This window comes from Electrophorus electricus, chromosome 21 (genome assembly GCF_013358815.1).
Source record: "Electrophorus electricus isolate fEleEle1 chromosome 21, fEleEle1.pri, whole genome shotgun sequence".
NCBI classification, from domain to species: Eukaryota; Metazoa; Chordata; class Actinopteri; order Gymnotiformes; family Gymnotidae; genus Electrophorus; species Electrophorus electricus.
In genome coordinates, this window is record NC_049555.1 from 3,561,003 (window position 1) to 3,583,835 (window position 22,833).

General features: G+C 47.1%; 3 protein-coding genes and 1 long non-coding RNA gene across 4 annotated transcripts in view; 3 read left to right on the forward strand and 1 right to left on the reverse strand.

The window, feature by feature from the left end:
• Window positions 1-405: 405 nt before the first annotated feature.
• On the reverse strand, window positions 406-6,443 carry ftcd (formimidoyltransferase cyclodeaminase). The gene is made up of 14 exons (XM_035520833.1): window positions 6,307-6,443; window positions 5,417-5,600; window positions 4,682-4,810; window positions 4,379-4,467; window positions 4,054-4,233; window positions 3,421-3,558; window positions 3,003-3,134; window positions 2,838-2,899; window positions 2,485-2,614; window positions 2,056-2,217; window positions 1,813-1,856; window positions 1,293-1,431; window positions 971-1,066; window positions 406-572 (listed from the first exon to the last, which is right to left on the reverse strand). Exons 1-14 carry the CDS (start codon window positions 6,358-6,360, stop codon window positions 489-491), a joined length of 1,623 nt encoding a protein of 540 aa, XP_035376726.1. The 5' UTR covers window positions 6,361-6,443; the 3' UTR covers window positions 406-488.
• Window positions 5,543-7,659, forward strand: LOC113586841. Its single transcript, XR_004775413.1, has 5 exons — window positions 5,543-5,634; window positions 5,862-6,011; window positions 6,847-7,069; window positions 7,492-7,548; window positions 7,640-7,659. It is a non-coding gene; the product is annotated as an uncharacterized LOC113586841 (long non-coding RNA).
• Window positions 7,660-8,009: 350 nt separating this feature from the next.
• cnot9 (CCR4-NOT transcription complex subunit 9) lies at window positions 8,010-12,335 on the forward strand. The gene is made up of 8 exons (XM_027025225.2): window positions 8,010-8,205; window positions 8,816-8,995; window positions 9,118-9,233; window positions 9,500-9,609; window positions 9,963-10,072; window positions 10,471-10,569; window positions 10,900-10,991; window positions 11,422-12,335. Exons 1-8 carry the CDS (start codon window positions 8,188-8,190, stop codon window positions 11,588-11,590), a joined length of 894 nt encoding a protein of 297 aa, XP_026881026.1. The 5' UTR covers window positions 8,010-8,187; the 3' UTR covers window positions 11,591-12,335.
• Window positions 12,336-15,901: 3,566 nt separating this feature from the next.
• The window catches only part of plcd4a (phospholipase C, delta 4a), a 22,116-nt gene continuing 15,184 nt past the window's right edge, over window positions 15,902-22,833 (forward strand). Inside the window, exons 1-4 of the mRNA XM_027025215.2 lie at window positions 15,902-16,187; window positions 16,478-16,706; window positions 16,947-17,076; window positions 19,030-19,261. Coding sequence (XP_026881016.2) covers window positions 15,902-16,187; window positions 16,478-16,706; window positions 16,947-17,076; window positions 19,030-19,261 — 877 coding nt within the window. The remainder of the gene's footprint in view (window positions 16,188-16,477; window positions 16,707-16,946; window positions 17,077-19,029; window positions 19,262-22,833) is intronic.

Sequence of the window (22,833 nt, forward strand, 5' to 3'; positions counted from 1 at the left end):
CTTGAATTCATCTTACCATTTTATTATTCAAGATTCAACGTTTAGAATTCAAAAATATTTTTTTAAACAATTAAACTACCATGAAAAAGACTCCTTTAAATATCCGGATGTTTGCATGAGTGCAGCGTACCAGTCTTTAAAAGAATTACCATGAAAAGGAAAAATGATTAGTGTACCATTATTTCTGTTAACAAAATTTATGCTTGTAGTTGTTGAATCTAGAGCTTATACCAACAGGTGATACCATATCAGGTTAATGCGAAAACGTCAGGAGGCTTCTGGGAGGGCGTGTCGGGGGGGGGGGGTTCTAATATCAGTCTGAATTATGGAATTTGAAAGGCTGAAACTCAAAGGCAAAGGACCCTTCTGGTTCTCACGCACAAAGAGAAGAGAGCTGCACCATGGTGATGGTCTAAGAATGCAAACCTGCTTTATTAAGAGCATGCATGCATTTGTGTGTGCATGTATGTGCATGCGTGACCGGGCGTTCAGGGGCGCTGGCTGGCGGTCTCCAGCACCATGGCAACACTCTCTCGAGCCTCCTTCAGGAGTGCAGATGCCTTCTCCTCCATCTGGCACCAAACAAACACAACCAGCACCCAGTGGGTTATCAGCCATAACAACTCTGCACAGCAAACAGCCCATGCTGCTAAAGGAAGCACCATGTCCCTTAGAAATCACAATTATTAGCTGGCAGGATAGGGGTCACTTCACTCATCTGAGTGCGACTTTGATTTCGTTGGGCATTTCACGTACTTTTAATTGTTTACCAGCTTTCGAGTCATTTTCTAATGTAAGTGTTTCGTTGCCTTTACATCACCCAACACCACCATGTTTTCAGGGGATTCATATGCCATATTAGCTAGCTGATTGTTATTAAAGTTTGATTTCATTAATTATTCATGTACACTTGCACTAAAATGAGTTATCTGGTTCTACAGTTACGCTGTAACATTGTGTCATTACTCACTGCACACTTGAAGGACTGGTCAGTGATGTCTTTAAGGTTGATGATGATGTTGTAATAAGCCCCCCACACGGCAGTCTCCAGCGCTTTGGCTGCTACCTGCTCACCAGAGGAATCGCGCAGTCAGACCAGATTTTCCGACATTTTCAACATATTTTGTGTTGAGACGTGCATGTACTGAATTTTAAAGTAGATTTTTTTTTCAGACACTACTTAGAACATATAGAGAGACAAGTTCTACACGTTAGAGTACATTAGTTTCTTATTAGATTTATTTCTCATTTGTTTCTCTCATGCTCCCTCACTCGCGCTCCCTCTCCCTCACCTGTGCGTCTGATTTGCAGGCCACGTTGCCGTACCGCACCATGTCCTGGAGCACTGGCCACAGCGCGGCGACTTTCTCGGCCAGGGACAGTGGAACTCCCACGGCCTTCTTCAGCCCCTCTTGCTGGGCCTCCTCTCTCCTGGGCAACACACCCCTCCCGTTTAACCTGTGACCTTCACTGTACGTTTCCTTCAAAGGTGCCCATTATACATGTTGTCCACCAGATGGCTCTGTAGCCGTAAGGATTAAATATAATTAAACTGACTCTCCAATACAGAATCGGGTGATGCATGTACCATTAGCCTTATATGCCCAGTATAAAACTAAAGCAAAATGTCGACATCAAAACATGTCCTGGCAGAATAGACTAGATGGGGTTTAAGAGGAGAGTTGTGTATAATCTGTTTTTTCACACTGCTATTTCTTTAAGAAGGTGATGTGAGCGTAGCATGAATGACCTTAATGTGTCTGAACGTATTCGTTTGTGTCAGAGCAGAAGGGTTTGGAGATGACGTCATACCTTTTTATATCATCCGCTGTGCTTCTGGGCATTTTCAAGGCAGCCTTGAATTGAAGGGTGATGTGTTAATACTAGTAAACCATAGAATGAGTGCCTTATACAACAGCAAGCTGGCCCTTACATGTCTTAGCATCAGCAATTTGCTGCTATGAAGTGATCTATTATATGGTTGGGTGTGTGTGTGTGTGTGTGTGTGTGTGTGTGTGTCGGCGGGGGGGGGGGGGGGGGGGGGGGGTTTGTTACCATGTAGCTGTTGAAGGCAGTGGAGTCTGCATCCACTATAAGCAGCAGGTCATTCATGGCTTGATGAAAAGGTGGGATGAGTCTCCTCATGATACCATCTACAGCTTCGAACTGCCTTTTACCATATGTCATCTGCCCCACCATACAGCCCAGAGCTGCCCCCTGTGGGGTAGGAGAGAAGGAGAGACAGACAGATGGGGAGAGAGAGAGAGAGAGAGAGAGAGAGAGAGAGAGAGAGAGAGAGAGAGAGAGAGAGAGAATAAATGATTAAAGCACAAAAACACAACAGTACAGGTCTGAAGTGTATAGAGTTGTCAGAATTCAGTGATCTAATCTTCATGGCATCTGCATATTAATGCTTCACGTACAATCGACTTCTTTCACAATTTCAGAATCTCTTCCAGTCTTTTGGCAAGTTAGACTTGTTACCATGGCAGCAATCGCCGCAGAAACGGATCCTCCCCCAGGAGCTGCGGTCCTGGCCCCGACACTGCGCACAAACTGCTGCAGAGAGAGGGACACCAACCGCCCCTCGTCCTGATTGGCTTCCACCATGTACCTGCACGCAGCACCGGCCAATCACATTTCACCTGAGTCGTTTGGCAATGAATAACTTTGACAAGGGTGATCTTTAATGAGGTGGTTTTGGACAGTGGCTCAATCCTGATCTACTGTATTTCATCTTACTTCCTAAAGACTTAAGAAATCTTTGCAGGTGGGTGTTAGGTGACCTGTCTGAATACATATATATGGTATGAGATACTTGTTGAATACACACTCACTCTATGATCCTCTCTTTAGGAATGAACGGCCCCAGTGAGTCCAATCCCAGTTTGCTAATGACCTGAGCAAAGACAGGCGAATTTAAGGAGGAATGTCTTATGCTATAGGCTACAGCAGTTAATGAGGTGAATTAGAAGTCAATAAGAGTGATTCACGCCGCTCACCAGCCGCACTTTGTGCTCCTCTTCCACGATGAAGAGCTTCTCTTTCTGGACGTAAAAGTCGGCACAGTCCAGCATGGCCTTTAACGGGATCAAGCCCACAATCTGGGAGCCCACCACTGGTAGATTCAGCTCCTAAATCAAAAACCCAGTTAATATTCCTGAATCCAGTTCATACTGGATAGTTAATAAATATTAATTCAAGTCATACTGGACAAGTAATGAAACTGAGTGTGATTTACACTTGGAGACAATAAGACCAGTTGATCCATATGGACAGATCTATATGGCATCAGGAACGTCCAAGTGTGCGCATACATGTGTATGGTTTTGTGTGTGTGCGTGTGTGTGTGTGTGTATGGTTGCGTGTGTGTATGTGTGTGTGTGTGTGTGTGTGTAAAGCGCCTGCTCCGTGACCCACCCTGGCATCTCGGCAGATCTCCTCGTAGACAGCGTGGAGAGGCGTGAGCTCGAAGTCCAGGATGTTGGTGGACACCTGTGCCACGCTGCTCTCCTCCAGGTACCAGCCAATGCCCTGCACCTTCTTAAAACGTCCTGGCTAAAAAAAATACAAAAATTTAAAGACAGAGGACTTCATCCACACAGCAGCAAAGGTCTGAGTACTATGACAATGAGCTTCACAGTGCTTGTTTGTTTGAAACAGGTTTGTACGGATTTGTATCACTGTAGATGAGTAATGTGTCAGTGTCTGTAAACCTGGAATCATGACCTTCAGTAACCAAGGAAAAATCTTTTGCTTGTCTTGTTGTTTTTGTGATCATCATGGGGACCTTTAGCCTTTCCAACTTTCCAACATACACACACACACCAATCTAAATCCTTTGAAAGTGACTTTAAAGGAGATATAAGATTGGTAAAAGGACAATGTACCAATAATGGCCATGCTAGATGAACCCTCATGTCAGGTCATGTCATCTTTTGCCCTTGAAGTACTTAAGCACCCCCACCCCACCCCCTACTCGGACACCCAAACCACATGGGCGAGGGGCTAGAAAGCCCCTCATTGCCAGCAGGGGTGGAAGGGCTCTCATACCTGGTCCTTGCCTCTGCCCTGCTCCCGGATGTCCAGAGCGATGCGGTGTGCCTGCTCTTTGGTGCTCAGCAGGTTTACGTTGTAAGCAATGAGAAACTTCCGTGCGCCGGTTACCGTGGCGCCCCACGATGCCACAAAGGTGGCAGGGCCGAAGTCTGGTGCCCACTCGCTTTTCCGCAGCTGTTGAGGGTGGGGCAGGGGGGCATTACAGACAAACACAGTGTTCTTTTATGCTGTATTATTTATTACATCATTTTCAATTGCACTGGCTGGTGTACGTGAGTGTAGTGGTCACCCCTAATACTGGCACGCCATCACACCTCACCTTTTCAGGTAGAGCCTCGTACTCTCCTGCACGTATAGTAGGGAGAGACCGCCTGTTCTCACTCTGAGCTGCCTCTCCATACAGATACACTGGGAATGAGACCGACGGGGGGGGGGGGGGGGTGAGAGACAGACAGAGTTAGAGAGTGAGACAGCAAGTGAGACAGCGACAGAGACAGAGAGACAGCGATAGATAGATAGATAGATAGATAGATAGATAGATAGATAGATAGATAGATAGATAGATAGATAGATAGATAGATAGATAGATAGAAGAGAGACATAGACTGGGTGGCGAGGTCACCTGGCACCTCCAGCATGTCCGCCAGCCTGCGGCCGAACTCGTTGGCACACGCCACGCAGTCGTCCATGGTGGCGCTGCGCACGGGGATGAAGGGGCACACGTCCAGGGCACCCATGCGTGGGTGCTGACCTGCGTGGGCGTGGACAGGCAGACAGACAGGGATCGTTCAGCCCCAAGCCCAAGATCCCAACACAAGTGTGTGTTCAGCGTGCAGCTCACGAGATACGTCACTGTACCAGCGGCTTTGTGCGCGGGGGGCCTCTTCATGCCATTCTCAACCATTTTTCCCTTTATTTAAAATAATAAATAATAATCATCCAGTTATTTTTTTCCTCAGTTTTTGTTCCTATTTTAGTCAGATCCATTTGGTAATTTTCAAGTAACTCTTCCCTGTCACATGACAGCTGTCTACCAGAGAGGGTTGTCACATACAGCCAATCACAACATGCTACACCTCATGCAATTACCAGGGTCAGCATAACACACTTGGAACACTATCCTTCTGATACATGAGCTCACCCATGATTGGCTAGTGTCACTGTGATTGACAGGGAAGTAAGTTCACCACACCTCCCTACCTGAGAGCACCAATTATGCTCTCTCCTTCCCCCAGGCCACACACAGCTGTGTGCATCAGCAGGGCTCAAACCCACAAACTCCAGCTGACAGGGTAAACCTCTTTCCACTGTGCCACTCGGGCGTTCGGGAGTACGCGTGCAGACGCACGGCACGCACCTGTGTGCTTGGCCATGTCAATGATGGCGAAGGCAGCGCGCGCGGCATTCAGCGCCCCCTCCACCACGGCCTGCGGGGGACCCACAAATGTGTACACTGTCCTGTTGGTGGAGGCGCCGGGGTCCACGTCCAGCAGGCTGCAGCCTTCCGTGGCTGATATGGCGCCGGCAATGGCATCGATTACCTGGGGAGCAGCAGAGAAGCGTTCGGAACGCCGGGTAGGTTTTAAACTCCAGAGCGCCTGAAACCAGATCTAAATGAAAATGAATCCTGGGCCTGTTTACATGAGCAACATCAACTGCATTTTCAATAGGTGCAGTGCTAAAACTCTGCTGCCACTCACAACAGTCCTGACAGGGGTTGTGTAAATATTTAAGCTCAAAAATTGATTTTCTTCTCGTTAATGTATCCGCTGTCTAACATAATCCTCCTCTCTCCATTTAAGCCAATACAGGGGTCAACATTAAGGGCCAGTCTGCCATATTGCATTCAATTGTTCTTAAAAAAGAAAGAAGAATGAACTCTGAAAGGAGAAAGAAACACATAATCCAGGATCGGTCCACCGTATGTGATTGTCAAGAATCATCATTTAAAAGTAAATACTTTAATATATTTTCTTTGCATAAATATTTAAATTTCATAAAACAAAATGTCAATTTGTTCATTCATTTAGCATTTCAAGAATATACAAACTATGCTATTAAAATCACACCTCAAATATGCATGCCATACAATAATCACAGCATGCACATAGATGTACTGCATATAGACCACAACTATTGATATACACAACAACTGGCACTGAGTCAAGTAATCACCGAGCTATAAACATCTGACGCTTCATATATTGAAACTGACAAGTTTCAGTTCCACTTGCCTTCTCTCTTTACCTCTTTATTTCGTCCCTCCGAGAAGTTGGGCACACACTCGACCAACTTGGCCATGGCTGCAAGAGGGCACACACTCGATCACACACTTGGACTGAGGCTCAGACACACACACACACAGGCAGCTCCATTGGGTCCATCTTCCCTCGTGCCCCGGGTGACATTCCTCTATAATTATTAACCCACGCCACTGGGCCGTACATGGATTAGTAGCCAATGATTGGCCTGCCTATTCTGATAACACTCCAGCCTGTCACGTAACACGCGCTAGTAAAAACAGTTTCCTGTACTGCTTTCCCCGTCGTCAGAAGACAGAGACAGTAGATGATAACTTATTAATAGAGGTTTCATTTACCTGGCCAGAGATGGTCAACTAGGCTTATATAATAGTTTCCACTGTTAATTACAACCAAAACAAATAATCATTTAGACATCACACTTTTAATTTAGATTCATCAATGATAAATGCTGGTCAGTTGTGATGATTCATCCACTTTTTTAAACCTCTTTCTGAAAATCCCACACCATGCATGTCTGGTTCAGTGCAGCATGTCCCGCAGAGGTCAGAGGTCCCTCAGAGGTCAAAGGTCGTCGCCTCCACCTTACCTCTTCTGCTGTGATCGCTCAGGTCATGCCCTCCCTCTTCACCAGTGTGATGGAACGCCTGGACTGGCCGCACGTTTTAAACAGCTCCGGAGATGAACGCTGTTTAATGAATGACCCTCTAATCTCCCCGCAGTTACCTCATGTCCCCAAAAGCTAACAGGTCAGTGATGTTGTGGTTAATGAGTGATACAACACAGGGGTCAAACCTGCGATCTGGGTTTTTTTTGAAGAAGAAGAGCAAACGTTTCAGCGAGACTGTGGGTGGAGCAGGACCGTGCTTTCCTTCTCCACTTCATTGTAGACATCTACGGTGGTCTACAATGGGAAGTTCATACAGAATTCTATGCAGTTAGTAGAGTGTCTGATGTATTCACAATAAGATGGAGCTGAATAATTAATTCAGTAATTAGTGATTCAGTGCATTTTCTGATTTGACAAAATCAAAATAATAATCAGTCCAATTAATCAATCAGAATAATTGTAATAACCATTTAGCTCACATACATATAAACTCTCTCTCTCTATATAGGTCATCTTATACTGTGCATGTAGGTCACCATGCACCGTATGTGTTGCTTTTAGAAACTGACTGTTCATTAATGGAGTTGAGACTGACGGAAAAATAGTGCCAACAGATGGGTAAATATGAAATGCACACATAAAGTTGGAACGATGATCAAAGAGGTGTTTTTCCCCTGCATGGTTTCTGTTCTGTGTTGTTTTGCCATAGTTTCCCCTCTAAAGGTTCACCTACTCACTGACGAACAGAAAAGACCAGAGAAGTTCTCCCTCCTCTAGACGTTTCTGGAGGTCGGTGATAATGCTGTTAATGCACATAGAGGCTGCGTTCAGTGTTGCTTATGCATCATGTAGCAGTTTGCAGTTTCCATGATGTAGCAAGGAACCTTAATGTCGGACAGTTTCTGGGTCGCTTTTGGACAGTTTGTTTTTTGGGGTGGGCATAAAGGGGGCAAGGGGTCGTGCAGGGGTAAGACTGAGACGCAGAGACATCCTTTACCCGCTGATGTCTGTTTTAGACACGATGAGCTTAACCGTCCGCCTCCGTATCGCCCCCTAGTGGTGCGACGCTGACCGAGCGCGGCGGTGACGCGATCTGGGGTGAGAGGTCGCAGCCCTGGCGCTCCGCGGAGCTCCTCTGTTCCCACAACAGAGCGTTTCTCACGGGAAAAAAACGACCTAAAAAGACCTAACATTCGCCGCTAGACCCAAACAGATGCTCGATAGCTCCTGCGAGATCACATTCAGACGCTTCCGAGAATGCTCGCTACAGGAGCGGTGAGTCCCGGCAAATGCGACTGTAACCGTGTTTCCACAAAGTTTACGTTTATGGGCCCTCAGTGTTTAGCCCGCTAGCTAACCTAGCTAAACCAGCTAGCAAGGCTAATCTAGCTAACCTCTGTGGCGGCTAGCTAGCTTGCTATGCTAACTGAGCTAGTTTTACGTAAACCTATTTCGCCAGCTGGCTTGTGAAGCAATAAATGAGTTTGTTATACAGCGAGCTGGTTAACGAAAACTGCCCGTTAGCGTTAGTTAGCTAGTGGTGAGGTTTTGTTTCTCACAACAGTGGATCATATGCGCCTACCTATCTTAGATGTACTACCTGTAACACTCATACTGTAGCACACACACACCTTTCTGTTAGAAACAGAGCTGAAAATGTAGCTAGATAGCTGAATAATTCAGCAATAACTAAAATGTTAAAACGTTTGGCGGGATTAGTGTCACGTCTCAGGCAGCCTTTGAGGGGTTCTTGTGGTCTGTTCTCTTCGGTTTCAAGTAAATAATAGCAGTATGTGCGCGATTTAGGATGGGCTGAGTATTCAGTTTACTATATGCCACATTTATTGTTAGGGTAGGAGCTAACTTCTGAGTGTCTTTCGTCCAGGCCGTTACCACGGCGCTGGCGCAGGTGGACCGGGAGAAGATCTATCAGTGGATCAACGAGCTGTCTAGCCCGGAGACGCGAGAAAATGCATTGCTCGAGCTCAGCAAGAAGCGAGAGTCGGTAACCGACTTGGCTCCGATGCTCTGGCACTCGTGTGGTACTATAGCGGCGCTCCTTCAGGTACAAACCAGAGGGTGATCTGTCCAGAGTGGTCATCTTGACTTATCTTGCACTGTGTGTTTGAGAACATCATCGATCACTGTAATAGAGGCTTATGGGTGTTTCTGTAATGTTTTTGATAGGAAATAGTGAACATCTACCCTTCCATTAACCCACCCACGCTGACAGCACACCAGTCCAACAGAGTGTGTAACGCCTTAGCCCTTCTGCAGTGTGTAGCGTCGCACGTAGAGACACGGTAAATACTTCACACACACCTTGTGAAATGTGGTGGCTAAAGCCAACACACATGCCTCTATATGAGCTATGACTAATATGTTCTGTGCTCTCCACTCCAACACACCCATGTAGTGTCTAATACTGTGTTAATACTGGGATCCACAGTTTATATAATGAATAATGTTTCTAAAGAAGTCTTAGCATTGCCATGCCCTTCTACAATGGTAAATCTGAGTGTGTGTGTGTGTGTGTGTGTGTGTGTGTGTGTGTGCTGGCCTCCTCCAGCTCAGCTTTCCTGGCTGCCCACATCCCCTTGTTCCTCTACCCCTTTCTTCACACTGTCAGTAAAACAAGACCCTTTGAGTATCTTCGCCTCACCAGCCTTGGGGTCATTGGTACGTACCTTGCGTTAAGCTCCATTTTATTTAAATAAATGCATTTGACATCTTGCTGCTCGAAAAGGTTGCTCAAGTGCAGTATTGATGATGGACTTTCCCAGCTTATTTAAGACTGAGTGGCTCTCGGCACTAAAGCTGGTTTGGTGTTTTAAGCTCAGCTCAGTAGTTTTGGTTGTTCGGAGAAGTCACAGCTGGTTTGCTGCTGGTGTGTGTGTGTGTGTGTGTGTATGCACCTGTAGAAATATATGTATGCTTGTGTGAAAAAGAGCAAGTCTATAAGAGAAAATGTAGATATACCAAGAATATGACGGGAATAAACGATAAATAAATGTTTGTGTGTGTGTGTGTAGGAGCATTGGTGAAGACAGACGAGCAGGAAGTGATCAACTTTCTGCTGACGACAGAGATCATCCCATTATGCCTTCGGATCATGGAGTCAGGCAGTGAGCTGTCCAAGACGGTACAGTCCCATTCCTTATACACCTCAGTTTCATACTTGCTTGGTCCGGTCCCATACTAATACTCTCATACCCCAGTACTGTATTCATATTTGCTTTCCCTGGTCCCATATTCGTACACCCTGATCCCGTACTCAGTCTCGGACACCCTGGTATAGTTCTCCTATTTGTACGCCGCAGTCCCATTCTCACTCACTCTGGTCTTATACTCGTACACCCTGGTCACGTGCTTGTACACCTCAGTCACATTCTCATATACACACATGCCTCGGTCCCATACTCGCACAGAGAGCTGGCGCCTGCTTTCAGAAAAGACTCTGAGAGCAAACACGTTCTCTAACTGCAAGGGCACATGGGAGCCCATCTCCATCTTCAAACACCCTGTTTTGCTGTGTTGCAGGTTGCGACGTTTATCCTGCAGAAGATCCTGCTGGATGACACGGGCCTGGCCTACATCTGCCAGACCTATGAACGCTTTTCACACGTGGCCATGATCCTGGTGAGGGCGAAACGCAACACTGATCAGCTCTTTGGCTCTGAGCTGTAACTTGGCTAACCATGAAGGAAAGCCAGCGAGTAGGCAAGGGGTGGCCGTAGCATGACTCTGACTATGCCAATGACCCTCTGTACTTTTTGTCTTCCTCTGTACTTTATTATGTGTTAGCCTTTATAGCCAAATGCTGCCAAAACAGCAAATGTTGTCACAGCCTAAGGACTTGGGGCCTGTATTGCTTCTGATTCGCTTAACATCCTTTATTTTTATTTGCCTTGATGTTAGCGTATGGACTGTATGGTTGGTAACGGTGTTCTGATTGACCGGCTCTTGCAGGGGAAGATGGTACTACAGCTGTCCAAAGAGCCCTCAGCACGACTGTTGAAACACGTCGTACGCTGTTACCTGCGTCTCTCTGATAACTCCAGGTACTTCAAACACCTAGCAACTGTGCCACATCTAATACCCTCCCCTCTTTCATGTGACCATGCCTCTAGTTCCTAGTCCATCATATAGTGAGCTGTTATATAAGGTAGACACACAGAATATAATTAATTAGGGCTTTATTGACAGCTGTGGACTTGTGTGTGTTAATTCAAGCTGTGTGGACAGGCATAATGGAGAGAAGTTATTTTTAAAATGGGATGATATGTAAATCGCCACTGAGAGAAGTCACTTGAGTGGTTGGGTTATTTTGCTTAAACCACAATGAGGTATTGGTGGCCAAGTTATTTTGAATTAGTCAAGTGATGTTTGCACAAGTTAAAATCTTTTGCATCTGATCCTCTTTCTCGCACTCTGTCTCTCTTTCTCATGCTCCATCTGTCTTTATTATGTCCTGTTTCTGTCTGTCTGCAGAGCGAGAGAAGCACTGCGTCAGTGTCTTCCCGACCAGCTGAAGGACACGACCTTTGCCCAGGTACTGAAGGACGACACCACCACCAAGCGCTGGCTAGCTCAGCTAGTCAAGAACCTGCAGGAGGGACAGGTTACAGACCCCCGTGGCATCCCTCTGCCCTCCCAATAACAGGCAGGCAGGCAGACAGACAGACAGACAGACAGACACAGAAACACAGAAACGCAGAACTAGTCCAATAAAGGAACCTGGTTTATAGGCCACAACATCTCATGCTGTAGTCCCTTACACACCCACAGAGGATTAATATTGTAAACAAGGGGCACTTGTAGCTTATTTTTTTCTAAGACTTAAAGCAGCTCACCTGTTTCACCTGTCACTGAAGCAGCCTCCCCTGGACATTTCATCAGAGCTTGGGTTTTACATGACATGCCAGCAACCAACATACTTGCTTTTGTTGTTGTTTTTTTTGTGTTTTTTCTTTTTTTGCCCACCTCCCCTTTAGTGAGTTATTGGACTGATCTTCCTCTTGCTGTGTATCTTTGACCCTACAGACACACAGAGCTTACAGAAATGTTTAAATACTGTAAAATAAACTTGTCACTGTGTTGAGCATTCTTAAGCTTTTCGTGGTGGGGCCAAGGTAGGATTTGGTGAGTGTGAACGTGGGTTTTGTAAAATATTTTGGATGCTGGTGTTACTTTATTGCTGTATTTTAATAAGTAAGTCATAAAGGAGGTGTGAAAATATGAAACATGAGTGGAGCTTTTGTTTCTGGAATATGCCGTTGCTGTTAGTAACACAAATGAAAACTTCACAATGGTGGATGTTTTTATCATATTTGTGTGAGTTGGTTATTCTGAGTTTTCAGTAATAATGCAATAAACCTTCAAATGTCAGTTAATGACTTGTAAAATGTTCTCAATTTTTGATCTGTCTATTATCTTTTTATTGGGTTTAAAAATAAAACTTATACATAGCTTATTTTAAATTTGCAAGAGATTGTTAATGTGAAACATTAATAGCTGACTGAAAACTTTGCAAAGAGTTTGAGAGTTCCAGCAAGGTGATGCTTGTAATGGAAAGTGTGTGTGTGTGTGTGTGTGTGTGTGTGTGTGTGTGTGTGTGTGTGTGTGTGTGTGTGTGTGTAGCTTAAGGGTTCATAGATACTTAAACCCAGTGAAGGGACCCCCCAGTTTAAAGATGAATGCCTGTGTGTGTGTAAAAGTAGAACTGTGAAACTGAGCTCCATTGTGTTTTATTGATGAACAGAAACAGGATCAGGAGGGAAGAGACCCTATTGCGAGCTGCAGCCAGCCAATGTGTACCACGTGCACGCACACACACACACACACACCCTACACCTACAACCCTCAGCTATCTCAACCACCCCCACCCTCACACACTGAGGCCTGCATGACTGCAGAGGCCAAGCGAGGACAACACAATCTTAGAGTGGTCCACACCCAACTAGCAGACCTGGATAATCCAGTGACAGGTTTTCGGGTTGGGTTCAGAGGTGGAAATATGCTGACACAGAGGGGCTTGATATTGGGCAAACCCGAGTGTGCTTGGTGATATTAGCTCCATTATGAATCTGCCAGTTACCCCTGCTTACAGAAAGTGCTACAGGCTTGTGCAGGGGGTTCTTATGCCTGGTCTAAGCTTCACAGAGCAGGTGCGTGCAGTGTGACATTTGAGATACCACTGAATGAAACCCGGGGCAGAAAAGCAGGACCCCTGTTCTTCTCGTGCATAAGTGGCTCCGTCGCGTGCTGGCCGACCGTGAGCTCTCCCGGTAGAGAGCGCGTGGAGAAAGTGTGCAACACACTGACAAACACCCGTACATTCATAAAAGCGGATCTCCTTTTGCAGGCGAGCCCTGACAGCTTAAGTAAACCCCGAGCTCGTGTTTCCTGAAGGGACAGACAGATAGAAGATAAGCGCTGTCGTCGGGGTGAAAAGGTGGCACGGGGGCATCCGTGGACGCCGCGCGGTGTATGCGCGCGCTTGCAAACGAGGGAGCCGCGTTATTTGCGCGAGCGCGCGCGCGTCTGCGTCAGAAGCGGGAGACTCGCACGGGCTCCGCCATCTGCTCTCCCGACGGCGCGTTAGCAGGCTGTCGGTGAATCGCGAACTGGGCACGGCGCCCCTAAGCGTGGCAGGACGACGGGACCCAGCTCACGTTCAACCGACCATGAGCCCCCCGGCCGGTGAGTCGCACTCCGGTAACAAATCAATAGAGCTTGTCGCGTCTCTCAGCTGATTTTTGTTTTGTTTTATCCTTCTTGGACACCCGTTTTTCCGTTACCTTTCGTCTGTGTAACATTGCATAAACCAAGCAAGATTTCCAAATCTTTGCAAATCCGTTTAAAGAAGACGTGGCGATTCGTTGATCGCACTTTTCGCCGTTCGGGGCGGATGCGCGGCGTCACGCGGGGGCCCGGTCTCCCAGGTAACCGGAGACAGGTGAGAAAACTGGTTCTTGCACACCTGCGCGGCGCGCAGCATATTGGCATCATTACCACCGCAGAAGGAATTTACCCCCAAGCTTGATACGGCACTGGTTTTCAGCTAAAAGTTAAACTCAGGATGGTGGCGTTACTTGGTCTACAAAGCTTCCCTTTGTGCATGAAGGCTACTTCACACAAGGTGGTGGTCCACATGTGCACAGCCAGCTGAGGGTCTCGGTGAGTCTAACCTCGCTTTGAATAAGATGTAGAGATCCACGGGCGTTTAAATGATGGGATAATGTCGACACGAAAATATTAAGCCTTTTGATCTATAGTAGAACCATGCTGGGAAACATTTAATTTACAGAAATTAAAAACCCATTCGTTTACACACCAAGATTTCGAGGTTACACTGCCATAATAAAGACAATACTTTGGCAATTTGTGATATAAAATATCCTAATACAGTACTGTTTCCTCATACAACCGTTGCAATTTTCACCTCAAATGCACTTTACACGCCTGATACTGATATTACTCTGTGAGAATAAAAACGTGAGTTTGGTGAGTGTTAGGGCCCATGGCTGAGCGGGCGTTTTTTAAGACGGGCAGAGCAGCTGAGCTTTTCCGCTGTCACACCGCCCACAAAATAAATAGCGTTAAGTATTACCATGGTTCCTCTAAACCATGCAAATGCTATTGCTGTTCTTTTCTTTCCCGGTCTGTATTTCTGTTTCCTCTCCTCTGCTTTTGTCTGTCTGTCTGTCTCTCTCAAACTCAGTCCCTCTAATGTGCTGCTTTCTGTATTCATCTTGTCTCTCTGTCTCTCTCTGTCTCTCTCTCTCTCTCTGTAATCTTGTCTCTCTGTCTCTCTCTCTGTAATCTTGTCTGTCTGTCTTTCTCTCTCTATATTCATCTTGTCTCTCTGTCTCTCTCTGTCTCTCTCTCTCTCTCTATATATATATTCATCTTGTCTCTCTGTCTTTCTCTCTCGGTGTGACAGACCCTTGAAGTGTGACGCATGCAGGAGATGGCTTCACCACAGAATGCCCTCCGTGAGTTCAGTTCGCTTTATTGCTCACTTGTCTATCAGTTTGTTCAGTTTGCCAATCCCCTTAGTTTATTCATCCCCTAGTTTATTTATCCCTTAATTTATTCATCCCCTTAGTTTATTCATCCCCTAGTTTATTCATCCTTTAGTTTATTCATCCCGTAGTTTATTCATCCCTTAGTTTATTCATCCCTTAGTTTATTCATCCCCTAGTTTATTCATCCTTTAGTTTATTCATCCCGTAGTTTATTCATCCCTTAGTTTATTCATCCCTTAGTTTATTCATCCCAACAGTTTATTCATCCCACTAGGGTATTCATTTCCAGTTCTTTCTTTGCATGCAAAAGTGCGATACCTCTATATTAAAAAAAAAAGGAAAAAGTTTTCTTGTCTGTCTCATTTCTTAGGCAAATAGTGGATAATGTAAAATTACACAGATATGAAAATATACACAATTCTGTACCAAAGTTAATCTGAAGTTTATCTGCTTTACACTACTCTCTTCTATCTCAGCTGGCATTTGTAACCAGGATGTGTTGAGCCAAATGTGCAAATCAGATGTATTTAAACAGAAAACTGACCCTACTGGGCTCTATGTTGCAATGCCTGAGAAATCATTACTAACACTGTTGATACAGAGAAGCAGACAATATGTGGGTAGGTGTTTCGTGATTGACTGCTAATCTTTGGGTAAGATTCCCACATGTCCATTTGATTGGCTAGATTTCTGTTATTATTGGCTAGATTTCTGGGTTGTTATTGGCTAACTTTCTGTCTTATTATTGGATAGATGTCAGTGTTGTTATTAGCTAGATTTGTATCATATTGTTGGCTCAGAGGAACACCAATAAGGCAAGCAGAGAAAATGCAGGGTTGAATTCCAGAACGTGATTGAGGGGGAGTGAGATATTTCACTGGGCTCAGAGTTAAGGCAAGAGGTCAGGATTAGGGTCATGGTTTATTGTTGTGCTAAGAGTCATGGCGAGGGTTAAGGTCAGGAGTTTAGGCCAGCGTCCGGTGCGATGCCGTCAGAGACCCGGGGCACGACGCGCCCGTCTGACTGCCCTCTGCCTGTCTCGCCCCCGTCGCCTGTCTGTGTGCGCAGTCCTCCGGGTGGATGCCGACCTGCGGTGGATGCGGGCAGGCTCCGTCATGCGGAAGGTGAAATCGCGCACCTGGAAGAAACAGCGCTACTTCCGCTTGCAGGATGACTGCGCTACCATCTGGTACAAGAGCGAAAAGGCAGGCAATGCCCACTGCACCTGTAAGCTCACCTGGCCGGAGAAAACCTCCTTCAGTATGGTCTATTCACTTCATAACCCTAGAGTCTTAGTCTGTGTGGGCAGAGTAGCACACGTGTACTTTAATTAGTCATAACATGCTTTTGGTATCTTTTTATACCTTTAAATATCATGCTTTGGATGTTTTTAAAATACTTTAGGATAGAGGCTTTCATATATGATTTGGTAACGGGAGTAATATGACTAATGCTGTTCGTGTGTGTGTGTGTGTGTGTGTGTGTGTGTGTGTGTACATGCGTACACGTTCATGTAGTCTCCATCAGCGATGTGGAGACAGTTAGAGAGGGCCATCAGTCTGAGGTTCTGCTCAGCATTGCAGACGAGTTCCCCCCAGACCGCTGCTTCACGCTGGTGTTCCGTGGTCGTCGCGGGAACCTGGACCTGGTGGCGGAGTCGGCGGAGGAGGCGCAGTCGTGGGTGAGGGGTATGCGCAAGCTCATAGAGAACCTGGAGAGCATGGGGGAGCAGGAGAAACTAGACCAGTATCCTTCAGGACACACACACACACACACACACACACACACACTCTCATACACACACACATACACACCCACACTCTTATACACACATACACACACACACACACACACGCACACAAACACGCACACGCACACACTCACACATGCACACAAACGCACACACACACACACACACACCCCTACACACAGTGGTGTGTACAGGCTGCATGCTTTGGTGTTGTGCCTTAACCGCCCCGCCCCCAGGTGGATCTGTGACTGGTTTAAGAAAGCGGACAAGAACGGAGACGGCAGGATGAACTTCAAGGAGGTTCAAGACCTGCTGAAGATGATGAACATGGACATGAATGAGCACCATGCCATGCGCCTGTTCACGGTAACGCCAAACACCACGCCATGCGCCTGTTCATGGTAACGCCAAACACCACGCCATGCGCCTGTTCACGGTCACGCCAAACACCACGCCATGCGCCTGTTCACGGTCACGCCAAACACCACGCCATGCGCCTGTTCACGGTCACGCCAAACACCACGCCATGCGCCTGTTCACGGTCACGCCAAACACCACGCCATGCGCCTGTTCACGGTCACGCCAAACACCACGCCATGCGCCTGTTCAGGGTCACGCCAAACACCACGCCATGCGCCTGTTCACGGTCACGCCAAACACCACGCCATGCGCCTGTTCACGGTCACGCCAAACACCACGCCATGCGCTTGTTCACGGTAACGCCAAACACCACGCCATGCGGCTGTTCACGGTCACGCCAAACACCACGCCATGCGGCTGTTCACGGTCACGCCAAACACCACGCCATGCGCCTGTTCACGGTAACGCCAAACACCACGCCATGCGCCTGTTCACGGTCACGCCAAACACCACGCCATGCGCCTGTTCACGGTCACGCCAAACACCACGCCATGCGCCTGTTCACGATCATGCCAAACACCACGCCATGCGCCTGTTCACGGTAACGCCAAACACCACGCCATGCACCTGTTCACGGTAACGCCAAACACCACGCCATGCGCCTGTTCATGGTCACGCCAAACACCACGCCATGCGCCTGTTCACGGTCACGCCAAACACCACGCCATGCGCCTGTTCACGGTCACGCCAAACACCACGCCATGCGCTTGTTCACGGTAACGCCAAACACCACGCCATGCGCCTGTTCACGGTCACACCAAACACCACGCCATGCGGCTGTTCACGGTCACGCCAAACACCACGCCATGCGCCTGTTCACGGTCACGCCAAACACCACGCCATGCGCCTGTTCACGGTCACGCCAAACACCACGCCATGCGCCTGTTCACGTTAACGCCAAACACCACGCCATGCGCCTGTTCATGGTCATGCCAAACACCACGCCATGCGCCTGTTCACGGTCATGCCAAACACCACGCCATGCGCCTGTTCACGGTCATGCCAAACACCACAGCGACAAGCCCACAGCTTCAGACTCACACAGACCCACTGAACATGGATAATCTGGGAAGATCTTGCTAAGAGCAGGATAGTAGGATAGTAAAATTGCAAAGGAAAGCTGCAGGATACTTCTTGTAACACTACCCATCACCAAAACAATCCTGATGAACTGGAAATCTCTGAGGACTACTAACGTTACTCACGGGAAAAACTTACTTATAGATTATATATCAGATTATATCAGATTATAAATCAGTGGAACACCTTTCAGCATCAATAAAAAAAATTTAAAAACTCCACTGAATTCAGCACAACTTGGCTAACATTCATTAACTTTCTGCAAACATAATATCACAAATTCAACTTGAACTCAGTTCAACCTACTTAAGCACAATAATCCCCCCCTGAACAGACACCAATATTGAGTAATAATATAACACAATTCTCTTAATAATTCATACATAAACAACCACTACACATAACTGCACACACCTATCAAATAATAGTGCTGGAAATAGTTATCATTCTGCATTTGCATAAATGTTGAATGCCAAATATGTATAAACTTATTTTTAGAAAGTTTTAATTTTTTTCCCTTTTTTTTCCAGTTCTTATTTTATTAGTGGATGTTGTTATAGTTTATCTGTTCTTCTCTATGTCCTCTTTGTTATCGAAGACCTCATAGGTTCGTTAAACATGTATTATTTAAAATAAAGTACTATAGGTCCCCCAAAGGATAGTGGTGCTTGGTTTTGGAGATCTGTTTTATGTAGAAGACGCAGCTGTCATTGGTTATTGCGAGAGCTTGGGCTTCCGCAGGGTTTAAGATCCCCTCTGTGTGTGTGTGTGTGTTCGGGTGGGCGCGGCGCATCTTGGGCATGTCTTCGTGCGCCGCAGCTAGCAGATAAGTCGGAGTCGGGCACCCTGGAGGACGACGAGTTCGTGCTGTTCTACAAGCTGTTGACGGAGCGGCCGGAGGTGCGGCGGCTGTTCCAGCAGCACTCCAGTGATGGGCACACGCTCTCGCTGTGGGACCTGGAGGTGTTCCTGCGGGAGGGCCAGTTGGAGCAGGAGAACTTGCGGGAGCACGCGGCTGAGCTTGTCCTGTGCTACGAGCCCTCCGACACAGGTAACTCTGCCCACATACGAACACAGACACTGGTGCGTTTAAAAAACCCCGCCCGCATATGAACACACACACCGGTCCGTTCAAAAACCCCACCCATATATACACCACACGCACTGGTGCGTTTAAAAACCCCGCCCACATACACAACACACACGGATGCGTTTAGAAACCCCACCCACATACACAGCACACCCACCGATGCGTTTAAAAAACCCGACCACATACACAACACACCCACCAATATGTTTACACACCACACCCACATACAGATCACTGTTCAAAGATTTCAAATTTATAATTTCAAATATGAAATAAAGATTCAGACTCAATAATTAGTTAAAGAGAATAGCTGGTCCTGTCCTTTATTGAAGGTCCATATTAACAAGCATTATTGAGGCATCTTCCAGAGAAAGCCTAACAGTCACTAAAAGAACCCACAGTTTTAGACATTTCGTTTTCAGAAGTGATTATGTATTCACCCCACCTTCTTTTACATATTAGCATTTGAAATCTCCACCATTATATCCAAACCATCCATTATTCAGTATATGCAAATTGAGATCTGAAAATGTGCAAGTTACCTATCCTTATGCACGTTGAAGCTTGACACCATTATATCACATTGGAAGATTTTCCTTTTTCTAAAGATAATCTCAACTCTTAAAAAAGCCCTTAAGATACCCCAGAAACATTATTAATTAAACCTAAAAACCCACTGATACAGGTACTCTAACCTGCAGAGACAGCACATTCCTATACACCTCACCTTCAGACACAACACATTCAAATACAGGTACACATGTCAGCTTCAGACACATTACACTCACATACAGGTACACACCTCACCTTCAGACACATTACATTCACATACAGGTACACACCTCACCTTCAGACACATTACACTCACATACAGGTACACACCTCACCTTCAGACACAACACACTCACATACAGGTACACACCTCACCTTCAGACACATTACACTCACATACAGGTACACACCTCACCTTCAGACACAACACACTCACATACAGGTACACACCTCACCTTCAGACACAACACACTCACATACAGGTACACACCTCACCTTCAGACACAACACACTCACATACAGGTACACACCTCACCTTCAGACACAACACACTCACATACAGGTACACACCTCACCTTCAGACACAACACACTCACATACAGGTACACATCCTCTGTACTACAGTCTCACCTAAAGATATAATCAGCAGATTCAGTTACCCCCCCCCCCCCCCCCCCCTCTCACCTGCAGACAAAACCAAAACAGTACACTATAGGTAACCATCCTCCCGGCATACGGTTTCCTGTGTCACCCACAGAGAGGGGCCCCTCTCACCTGGAGACGTGAATATACGTATCCGGTAGAGGTATCAGCCCTCACCTGTGCTGTGAAATAGGTATCTACATCACATCCAGACGAAAGCCCTCTTAGACGTTCTACGCCCGCGGACACACACACACACAAAAGACAAAAGCCAAGCCTTCACTTCCTGTATCTAACCTTAACCCTGCGCTCCTGTATCTAACCCTGTATTCCCGTACCTAGCCCCTGCGTTCCTGTATCTAACCCTGTATTCCCGTACCTAGCCCCTGCGTTCCTGTATCTAGCTCTGTATTCCCGTACCTAGCCCCTGCGCTCCTGTATCTAACCCTGTATTCCCGTACCTAGCCCCTGCGTTCCTGTATCTAACCCTGTAATCCTGTACCTAGCCCCTGCGCGCCTGTATCTAACCCTGTATTCCCGTACCTAGCCCCTGCGTTCCTGTATCTAACTCTGTATTCCTGTACCTAGCCCCTGCATTCCTGTATCTAACCCTGTAATCCTGTACCTAGCCCCTGCATTCCTGTATCTAACCCTGTATTCCCCCAGCCCCTGCGTTCCTGTATCTAACCCTGTTTTCCTGTACCTAGCCCCTGCGTTCCTGTATCTAACCCTGTATTCCCGTACCTAGCCCCTGCGCTCCTGTATCTAACCCTGTATTCCCGTACCTAGCCCCTGCGTTCCTGTATCTAACCCTGTATTCCCGTACCTAGCCCCTGCGCTCCTGTATCTAACCCTGTATTCCCGTACCTAGCCCCTGCGCTCCTGTATCTAACCCTGTATTCCCGTACCTAGCCCCTGCGCTCCTGTATCTAACCCTGTATTCCCGTACCTAGCCCCTGCGTTCCTGTATCTAACTCTGTATTCCTGTACCTAGCCCCTGCATTCCTGTATCTAACTCTGTATTCCCGTACCTAGCCCCTGCGTTCCTGTATCTAACCCTGTATTCCCGTACCTAGCCCCTGCATTCCTGTATCTAACTCTGTATTCCCGTACCTAGCCCCTGCGTTCCTGTATCTAACCCTGTATTCCCGTACCTAGCCCCTGCGCTCCTGTATCTAACCCTGTATTCCCGTACCTAGCCCCTGAGTTCTTGTATCTAACCCTGTATTCCCGTACCTAGCCCCTGCGTTCCTGTATCTAGCTCTGTATTCCCGTACCTAGTCCCTGCGTTCCTGTATCTAACCCTGTATTCCCATACCTAGCCCCTGTGTTCCTGTATCTAACCCTGTATTCCCTTACCTAGCCCCTGCATTCCTGTATCTAACCCTGTATTACCGTACCTAACCTCTGCGTTCCTGTATCTAACCCTGTATTCCCGTACCTAGCCCCTGCGCTCCTGTATCTAACCCTGTATTCCCGTACCTAGCCCCTGCGCTTCTGTATCTAACCCTGTATTCCCATACCTAGCCCCTGCGTTCCTGTATCTAGCTCTGTATTCCCGTACCTAGCCCCTGCGTTCCTGTATCTAACCCTGTATTCCCGTATCTAGCCCCTGTGCTCCTGTATCTAACCCTGTATTCCCGTACCTAGCCCCTGCGCTCCTGTATCTAACCCTGTATTCCCGTACCTAGCCCCTGCGCTCCTGTATCTAACCCTGTATTCCCGTACCTAGCCCCTGCATTCCTGTATCTAACTCTGTATTCCTGTACCTAGCCCCTGCATTCCTGTATCTAACCCTGTATTCCTGTACCTAGCCCCTGCGCTCCTGTATCTAACCCTGTATTCCCGTACCTAGCCCCTGCGCTCCTGTATCTAACCCTGTATTCCCGTACCTAGCCCCTGCGCTCCTGTATCTAACCCTGTATTCCCGTACCTAGCCCCTGCGTTCCTGTATCTAACTCTGTATTCCTGTACCTAGCCCCTGCATTCCTGTATCTAACTCTGTATTCCCGTACCTAGCCCCTGCGTTCCTGTATCTAACCCTGTATTCCCGTACCTAGCCCCTGCGTTCCTGTATCTAACTCTGTATTCCCGTACCTAGCCCCTGCGTTCCTGTATCTAACCCTGTATTCCCGTACCTAGCCCCTGCGCTCCTGTATCTAACCCTGTATTCCCGTACCTAGCCCCTGAGTTCTTGTATCTAACCCTGTATTCCCGTACCTAGCCCCTGCGCTCCTGTATCTAACCCTGTATTCCCGTACCTAGCCCCTGAGTTCTTGTATCTAACCCTGTATTCCCGTACCTAGCCCCTGCGTTCCTGTATCTAACTCTGTATTCCC